Source organism: Triticum aestivum, chromosome 5D (genome assembly GCF_018294505.1).
Source record: "Triticum aestivum cultivar Chinese Spring chromosome 5D, IWGSC CS RefSeq v2.1, whole genome shotgun sequence".
Lineage (NCBI taxonomy): Eukaryota > Viridiplantae > Streptophyta > Magnoliopsida > Poales > Poaceae > Triticum > Triticum aestivum.
The window spans coordinates 364,557,041-364,567,270 of NC_057808.1; the positions used below are offsets into that span (position 1 = coordinate 364,557,041).

Sequence of the window (10,230 nt, forward strand, 5' to 3'; positions counted from 1 at the left end):
GAGTAAAAAATGTAGAAAGACAGCAACTTCAGTGAAGGCACCATCCGTCCAAAGGTTTGAGTTAGGGAAAGATGTGCAACTGATATAAGGAGTGGTATTATTATTTACTGTGCATGTTTCCTGGGGGAAAATAGTGGATGGATCATGGATATGCATCATCGGTGTATGCGTACACGTGTATGCCCAAGCATGTGACTAACTGACTATGTGAGTGCCCGTGAAGATGACAGATCCGTGTAGCAAGGGGGGCAACAGGGTAGAATATTTGTACGAATTCACCGACGATTAGATTATTAATGGTCCATATGCTTAGATGCCGCTTGTAGCTATAGGGACAAAAAAAGGTAGAGCATCATGGCTTGAAACATGCCAAAACAGGTTGTAAGCCAAGACAAAAATCCTCTTAATTAACCAGTCTCAAAAGCAGACATGACATGCAAGATTCTTGTTAATTATTCATTGGTTAGTGGAGCAACCATAGCTTAATACAGTAGTGAATGTGGAGAACCAATCTCAACAGCCATGACATAGATCACATCTTTGCAAGAGCTATAGTAAAAGGAGCTAGAGATGGTGTGGACCTGTTCCAGGGCTTCATAACCTTAAGTGTTCTCAGTTTGAGTGCTTAACTTAGGTAGAACCGATAACGCGGTATCAGGAAAATCATAATCAACTGTGAATTTAATAACACGCAGATTAATAAATTCCCAATATGGTCCTCTGACATAACAGTTCCTGACTGACCAAATTTAGGTCAAGATGGCTCTTAGAGAGGTCCACCTATAAGTACAGCTTGTAGCAGTTTAGCAAAGCAGTCCCAGTACAGCATACGGCTTTCCGTTTCTGCTCCGGTGCTCCCCCCGAGGCTGAACGCGAGTGGGAAAAACACAAGGACGGTCCAGATGCGTCGATGGCGGTTCGTAACTAGGGGCACGATGATCATTTCAGGTGGGTGTAGAGCGTGCGTAGACCAGTCGTAGAGCCCTGTATGAGCCCGCGCCGGCCCGTGTACTATTGTACGCCGGGCGTGTACGTGTATTATACGCCGGCGGTTGCGTTTCCCCGCGGACGTGCGCGTGCACGTGTGCGTGGATTGTTTCCAAAAAAAGGCCCCTAGTATAAGAGGAGGTGAACGGGCACCGGCCGCATCGCCCACCCCATTTCCCCCAAATCGCCTCCCTCTCCCTCCTCTCTGCTCTGCCTCATCGTCTCCCTCACCGGCCACCCCACCTGCTCGCTCACCACCGCCGCCTCCCTCTCTTCTCCTGCTTGCTTCTGGCTCGGATGGAGCAAGGCCGTAGTGAAGCCGCCGTCGCGGGCGGAGATCTGCAGAAGACGGGCGCGGAGACCGTGGCAGCTGCCGTGCAGACCCTCGTCGGCGGTGCGGGTGCAGGAGGTGTTGCATCCCCACGCGCTGGATCGGTCGCTGCGGCGGCGGATGTGGAGGAGAAGAAGGTGGCCGTGGCGGACTTCGCCGTGCCAGAGCTTGGCATGACGGCGTCGAGCGGCCCGTCTCATGGACCTGCGGAGGCCGGCGGCGAGCACGTGGACCTGCAGGTAATCCTTGCCAGCAGTCCCCTCTGTTTCTAGTTACCCCCATTAAGCAGTAGATTTAGGTGTTAGGGTTTTTTTGTTGTTGCTAGTTGCTGCATCGATCCCCTTCTGATAATTAATTAGGGTTTTTAGATGTTTGATTGATTGATTTATAGTGAAAGGTTAAGTTTGGATTCTGTGATTGAATCATCCAGTAGATCTACTAGTTAGGGTTTTTTAGTTAGATGTTTAGTTGGGTTTTTTTGTATTGGATTCAATTATAGCCACTGATATGTGGAATCTATGATTGAATCATCCAGTAGATGTAGTAGTTAGGGTTTTTTTTGTATTGGATTAATTTATAGGCAGTTATATGTAGAATCTGTGATTGAATCATCTAGTGGATGTAGTGGTTAGGGTTTGTTAATTAGATGTTTAGTTAGGTTATTTATATTAGAATCTGGATTGCCGCATGTGCTCAGATTCTGTTCTGTGCTGTATATGTTGTTAGATTTGTTGTGCATATTCCCTCAGTGGGCCACGGCAGGGGCTGAGCAGCCACCCAGTGTATCTATTAAAGTTGATATTGTACAAATGAGGTTAAAATCCTACTTCCTTCATTTGAAGTGTATCAATTAATTGTTGAATGAACACCAGTACGTTTATAACTAGTGCGCAATTTCAAAATAGTTAGGAGCTTCACTTCATTATCCATAAACTAAAATTGTAGGTAGGTTTTATTTTTGATCTGTAGGATTGCTGTACTTATAAAGTAAACCATAAGTAGATTTGCTAGACATGCAACTATGCCAGATGACCAAGTCATATTAAATTTATGTTGCATAACTCCATGCATGAATGTCATATGAAATAGTTTCACACCTAGCACCAAAAATTGCACAAAGATTTCCTTTCCTGAAGCTCATGGCATTACAATATACTATCCAATATAAGGTTCAGATTATAGGGCAGCTGATGCACCACTATGTACATTACATGAGCCAGATGAAGTAAATGCAATTACTTGTTGTCAACCAATGTACTACCTCCATTAATTGGCAGACCTGAGCACTCACAAGATTATTGTTGGTGCCCGGTCTGGCATTATAGTTTGAAGGACCACAGTCAGCATGATCTAAAATTTTAGTTTGACCAAGCTATCATTGTAGAATGCTTGACCTTTGGATAATTTTAGGTCAAAGTAACATTTTAGGTTATTAGAAGCACATTGCAGATTGCTTGACCTTTGCATACTATGTTATATGTAGTTAGTAGTATAATTGAATTAATTACTTATATTGCAGAATGAGGAAGCTGCTGGCAACAAGAGGAAGCTGGACATCGCTGGGTTCAACGACTCGTCTGATTCTGACGATGACGAGGAGGTAACCCCAAGCTGTTTTTTGTCTGTTTATTAATCTGTGTGAGATGTTGTTCGTTGATGATGCCCTATATGAATGCCTCTAAATTGGAATGTTATGTAGTTTATTCATTGATATCATAAAGTTGTGTTGTTTGGTCATTAATTAGCTCTAAATGGCATATTTGTGGTCTTTGATCATGAAACCATATCTGAATGCATATAAATGCAAATATTGTGTTGTTTGTCCATTAAATTATTCTAAAATGGAAAGTTTTGTTATACTTTCAATTAATTCCTCTGAAAGTTGTGTTCTTTGTGCATTAATTAGCTGTAAATGGGATATGTGTGATGTTTTTTCATGAAACCATATATGAATGCATATAAATGGAACTATTATGTTGCTTGTTCATTAAATTCTTCTAAATGGAACTATTCTGTTGTTTGTGCATTAATTAGCTGTAAATGGGCTATTATGTTTGTTTGTTCATTAAATTCCAGTAAACGGCAATTATCTGAATGTTTGTTAATTACATTACTCTAAATGGGAAGTATGTATTTATGCAAATCATTTGTATGTGCAGTACAACTCTGGAGATGAGGTGGAAGAGTGGAACCACGAGTCCTTCATTGAGCATGAAGCCAACAAGATCAGGGAGAAGGGGAAGGCGGCGTACTACGAGTGGGGCAAGTTCAGGTGCCCATACTGCACCACTAAGCCAATTCCCAAGGATGGGCTGTATGAGCACCTTATGTCGCATGCACGCGGTTTAAAGACGAGTGGGAGCGACGTGAAGATCAGGGCAGAGCATGCAGCCCTCCTGAAGGCTATGGGTCCCATCTAGTCACCCTCTGTGAAGCTGGTAGTGGTACTAATCATCAGTATAGTTGATGATGTTTAACTTTTGCGCTAGTATGGTTGTGAACTGTGAATCTGGAAGGTGGGAAGTGTTTGTGAACTGTTAAGTAGTATGGCAGACTCTTAAGTATCACAGAGACTTAATTAATCTAGTATGTCTCTGAAGTATATCAACTGTCTAGATGCAGGACAGCTATGCTTTGTTGCAGTGTTTATATTCTGATGCTGCAATGATCACAGTAGGTGCTTCAATGTTGCTTGACTGATGAGACATGCTGCATACAGTGGGCATGTGCTTGGTAATGGTGTGTGCAAATAACAAGCCTTATCTACATAAGATAGATAGTGAAAACATGGACTTGAGGTTTTTATAAGTTAGCATGATCGAATCTTCCATTACAAATATATTATATAATTTAGAAAATGTTGAAAATCATTTTTTGTCAATGTTCTTAAGTTAGCATGATTGAATATTCCATTTCAAATATATTATAAAAATTATAAAATGTTGAAAATCCTTTTTTATCAAGGTTCACAAGTGAGCATGATTGAATATTCCATTTCAAATATATTTTTAAAATTAGAAATTGTTGAAAATCCTTTTTTGTCAATGTTCATAAGTGAGCATGATTGAATATTCCATTTCAAATATATTTTTAAAATTAGAAAGGTTGTTTGCCAAGCATGGAAGAAAACAAAAAAAAGTATAATACATATTATCGAGAATGCACAAGAAGGAAAGAGATGTAGGTTAGATGCTTTACCATCACTTTTACCGAGAGTAACTCTCGGAAAATATGTCCCCCTAGATCTAGGTTAGACTTTTACAGAGAGTAACTCTCGGAAAGGTGAATATTACCGAGAGCCGATAGCCGACCCTCGGTAACCACTGCTCTAATTTTTCCCTTCTCTTTTTGTTTTTGTTGGGCACTATCTTTTTTGTATCTCATATTTCATATGTTTTTACGACCAAAGTTTGGAAATTCCATGACTTTTGATGAATTTTTTCGAAAAAAGACTTTTGATGCACTCATACATATATATATATATGCTTTTTGGGTTAGATTTGTTCAAAACTCAACTTTAAAGAGTGTACAATAAAAAACATGAGAAGAAGCAGTTGTTGACCGTGGCCTAGGTACCCCCTCTCTCGGTGCCGGTCAACTTCCTAGACCACAGGGGCCACCGGATGGGTGCCGGTCAACAATCCTAGTTAGCCTAAATTACTGGTTGCAATGGAAATGTGTGCATTGCCATGATGTTTACGTATTTCATTTCTTATATATATTTCAAATATTTGAAAATCAAATCTATTTTTCCTCTTTCATTAATTCCGACAGTTTTACAATTCAAATTATGCAAGATAATACATTCTCTTTCATTTCACTTGTTAATTAAAATATTTCTTTTTAGTTTTATCTTTGAAATAATTTTGAATCACATATATATTTTTCTGTATTATTTGTTCTGACAGTTAGAAAATTCATGAATGTGCGAAAAATTGTTGTATTATATTCTTTTATGAGGTGATTTGAAGAACAACAAATGATGGTGACAAATGCAAAAGGTGAAATATGACAAAAAAGCCAGCCTACTAGCTGCATACTACACAATTCAACGGCCAGCATACGACTAGCAACCCAATCATTTAATGGGCCAGGATGCAGGCCCGCCAGATTGTGATAATAGGCAGCTAGTAGGCCCCACTGGGCAGGGACGGACATGGTTAGGCAATGTGCTGCCCGCTTTAGAAAGGAACTTGAAAAGGGAAGCTCAGCCCGGTATATAAACCGGTGCGAGCTCCCCTCGCTTGGCGAGGTGGGACTAAACTCCCAGCGGTGCTGGGATGTGCCCGGCGCGACGCTCGCTTGGGCCTAATTCAGGTGGGCCGTCCCAGGCCAGCCTCACCCGTGCGCAGATTATTACCACATTTAAAACCGAGCTGCTTCAATGTGTTATATTTCACTTATTCAATGTGTACGAAAAATTAATGTCTTATATTTCACTTATTCAATCAAATATTTATTTTCTTTTTATATGTAGAATAATTTAAAATCTAATATATTTTCACTCTTTCAGTTATTCTCACACTATTAAAATTAAAAAAATGCAATATAATATGTTTCATCTTTATTATAATATTTTTTTCTGTTTTCTATTTCAAAAAAGGTATATCAAATATTTTTTTTCTATGTTATTTCTTCTTAGAGTTTTAAAATTGAAGTATATGTTTTGTATTTTATTTCTTATTATAGTTATAAAAATCAAAATTCCATGAATGTATGTTGTCTTCTGTTTCACTTATTAAACACAATTTTCATTCTATTTTCAAAATTCCATTTGGTTGACTCTAGAAAAACAACGTCCTTCGGGCTCCCCCTCCGGCAGACCCGAATGATTGGTGATTGCACATGTGCTATGTGCTCGCCTGCATGAAATGACACCAAAGTTTGGCACCATGTGTGGATGCCCAATGTAGGCCCCCATGCAACATCTGGGCCATTCCGGACACCGAACGAACATTGCGTAATGTCCGGGCAGCGTTTTGGGTTCTTTTCGCCGGCAAAATCCTAGTAAATGCATCGAGTGTCGGAAATCGATGAGAATTGGCATGCATGATGTCCATGGTCATCCCATTGTGTGAAAACAATTTGGGGTCATTTGGTTGAGTCCAGAAAAACAACGTCCTTCGGGCTCCCCCTCCGGCAGACCCGAATGATGGTGATTGCACATGTGCTATGTGCTGGCCTGCATGAAATGACACCAAACTTTGGCACCATGTGAGGATGCCCAATGTAGGCCCCCATGCAACATGTGAGCCATCCTGACACCGAACGAACGTTGCGTCACGTCCGGGCAGCGTTTCGGGTTCTTTTCGCCGACAAAATCCTAATAAATGCATCGAGTGTCGGAAATCGATGAGAATTGGCATGCATGATGTCCATGGTCATCCCATTGTGTGAAAAAAAATTTGGGGCCATTTGGGTTGAGTCCATAAAAACAACGTCCTTTGGGCTCCCCCTACGGCAGACCCGAATGATGGTGATTGCACATGTGCTATGTGCTGGCCTGCATGAAATGACACCAAACTTTGGCACCATGTGAGGATGCCCAATGTAGGCCCCCATGCTACATGTGAGCCATCCTGACACCGAACGAACGTTGCGTCACGTCCGGGCAGCGTTTCGGGTTCTTTTCGCCGGCAAAATCCTAGTAAATGCATCGAGTGTCGGAAATCGATGAGAACTGGCATGCATGATGTCCATGGTCATCCCATTGTGTGAAAAAAAATTGTGGCCATTTGGTTGAGTCCAGAAAAACAACGTCCTTCGGGCTCCCCCTCTGGCAGACCCGAATGATGGTGATTGCACATGTGCTATCTGCTGGCCTGCATGAAATGACACCAAACTTTGGCACCATGTGAGGATGCCCAATGTAGGCCCCCATGCAACATGTGAGCCATTCCTGACACCGAACGAACGTTGCGTCACGTCCGGGCAGCGTTTCGGGTTCTTTTCGCCGGCAAAATCCTAGTAAATGCATCGAGTGTCGAAAATCGATGAGAATTGGCATGCCTGATGTCCATGGTCATCCCATTGTGTGAAAAAAATTTGGGGCCATTTGGTTGAGTTGAAATAATTATTTGATATCAAAATTTTCTAATATGAAAAAGAAAAGAAACAAAGTACATGAAACGAGCCCCTCGTCGCTCAAAGAGAGGAGCAGCTGCGATTTGTTACACAATTCCCGGATCGGAATCTACAAAAAAACTCGAGCATGGGAAGCCTATCCCTTTAATTTAGGAGCACGTACTGCCTCTCCTCAACCAAGGAAGGCAAAGATCATGGGCGTTCTTCCCTGGTGGTTACGACGACCTAGGAGATCCTCCTCCTCCTATATAGTCTCGGCATCGTCTTTCATGTCGTCTACGACGGCTCCTACCGCCAAGTCGACGACAGCTGCGTCCCTAGCATCGGCCCAACCCCACCAAGATCGTCGAGAACATCCAGATCGTCAGCGCGTGCTGGCCGTCATGGGCGAACTGCGTCCACGTTACAACGCCGACAACTTCCATCTTCATCGAGCGATCCAGTATGTTGGCAACCGTACCGCATCCATGATGCTTTTCTTTGTGCGTGTGTTAGATTCGATAGGACTAAGATTAATTAGCGCATAATCTTCGCATTACATCTGTTGGAGTAGATCTTTTTTGTTTGTGCGTGTATTATATTAGATAGGCCTATGACACTAGATTTGTTTGTGCGTGTATTAGATTAGATAGCCCTACGATTGCAAATTAGTTTCTGCATGTTGTTTGTTGTCTTTCACTTGTAGGTTGGATTGATGAATAAACAACAATTTTTAATCAGTGTTAGTTATAGTATAGTCACTTTAAGTTATAGCAATGCCCTAAGACATGCATGTTGCAACTATGAGACGCCGACTAATATTGTATGTGTTGCACGTTTGTTTGATGCATGTTCCAGTATGCATAATTTTGTTTTTTTCTTTTCGATTTACTGTTAATTAGGCACTGTCACCGATTCTTATATCTATTTGTACAGTACCATATGAAAATAAATGATTAGATAAATTATGTTGCTTTTTATTATGAAACTAATTGGTTAAATAAGTACTTGTTAAACTGTCATTTTATGTGCTGCACATGTCTCTGCTGAATGTTTCAGTATGAATAAATTATGTTGTATAGTTTTCTATCTACTGTGGGATAGTGTATTCCATTATTATGTTTTATGCAACAATATGTTAGGAAAAAAGTTGATTACATAATTTATAGTACTATAACCAAGTATATTTTTTTAACAGGATGGATGAACTCAACGGAGAAATTGTTTGCGCCGTAGAAAAATGGTGCAAACTTATTGCCGGTCTATCTTCCGGTCAACGGGCCGCACTTGCCGAAACACCACTCCGTAGCATGCTTCAGATACCTTCGCTGAAGATGCATACACTGTTGATCCGGTACATGGTTGAGATTTTTTATCCTAGCAAGGGCAGATTCATTGTACAAGACTTGGTTGGCGAAGTGTCTCTCGGTGCCGTGGATGTTGAGTGCATCTTGGCCTTGGAGAACCACGGACTGTCGGCAGAAGGTATTCTTGGTGAGGAAGGTGAGGATGTTAAAGATCGAGCGCCGCCTCAATTCCTGAGCAAGACCACAAGTAACATAGTCATCGATGATCTGATTGTGGACATCACAAAAAATAAATCTGCCGACGATGATTTCCTTCGTAGAGTTGTCCTCGTGTTGCTTGGAACAGTTCTTGCTCCCATGTCGAGCAAAACTGTACCAAAGCAATATTACGCATTGGTGCACGATGTGAAGCGTATATCCAAGATTAATTGGAATGCATTCACCCCCCGGGTTCTGCTGGACTGCCTTCGCAACGTGAGGAAAGGAAAACACCTCCGCCAATGGCCGAGAGGGAACTTAGCTCTCCTGCAGGTACACCTTTCAGACTTGTACCATTAAAAAAAATATGATTGCTAATTTACCTGCTGTATAGTACTAATTGTAATTTTTCATATTCATGCAGTACCTGTACTGGGAGAAGGTTCAGCCTCTGGAAGGTGAATGCGCATTCAATCCTAGCTTGTCCATGGAACCTCTAATGAGGAATTGGACTGAAGCTGCAGCCTCAAGGAGAGACAAGTTTGATTATGACCACGGCCGTGGCCGTGGTAACATCAAGGTAATTCATTACGTTGGGTACTTCTTAAATCTTTTATATAACATAATTAGTTGTATTAATATTTTTATTGATCACATATACTTGTATTTCATATGCAGATTGAAGACAACATAACCAAGGAGTATAGGGCGCAGGAGCGCAAAGTACCCAAACCAAAAAAGCCAAAAATGAAGCCCGCCGTTGGTGCGGCAAAGAAGTCCAAGTTAGCCTCAAACGCGGACGAGATGATGAACCTCATCATGAAGCGGTGTATGGATTACATACGCAGCCAAATGAAGGAAATACCGGAACAAGTAGCCGAGATGACACACCCTTAATTCTATGTTTACAATATTTTTGAAGTTGCAAAACCGTGCCGACATTAATTAATATTTTTTATGTAATGCAGAGATTGTTAGAGAAGTTCAACCAAAATGGTCTGATGTACAAGCCAGCGGCTGCGGCGGCTTCCGGCAACAACGATGCCGGCCTAGAAGTGGATTCCTTTGAGAATGGTCCACCAGAAAAAAAAAGAATTCGTGTACAAGGATGACTCTGACGGTCTAGAGCCGGTGATTGATTTGACACAGCCTGACGAGCCTGTTGTAAACCAGAACAACGATGATGAGGAAGTATGTTTTCATTTATTTGTCTTCATTTATCTCAATTATGCATCTTCATTTTCGTTAACTGAACCTATCAAATTATTTCTTTGTTAACTAGAAAACACCTGCCAAGTTAAATGTTGACAAGACAACGAAGCCTACTGATGAGTGCGGCGCAAC

At 41.4% G+C, this 10,230-nt stretch overlaps 1 protein-coding gene across 1 annotated transcript; it reads left to right on the forward strand.

The window, feature by feature from the left end:
- Positions 1 to 1,171: 1,171 nt before the first annotated feature.
- On the forward strand, positions 1,172 to 3,986 carry LOC123121788 (uncharacterized). Its single transcript, XM_044541842.1, has 3 exons — positions 1,172 to 1,557; positions 2,838 to 2,918; positions 3,478 to 3,986. Exons 1-3 carry the CDS (start codon positions 1,285 to 1,287, stop codon positions 3,736 to 3,738), a joined length of 615 nt encoding a protein of 204 aa, XP_044397777.1. The 5' UTR covers positions 1,172 to 1,284; the 3' UTR covers positions 3,739 to 3,986.
- The last annotated feature ends 6,244 nt before the right edge of the window (positions 3,987 to 10,230 follow it).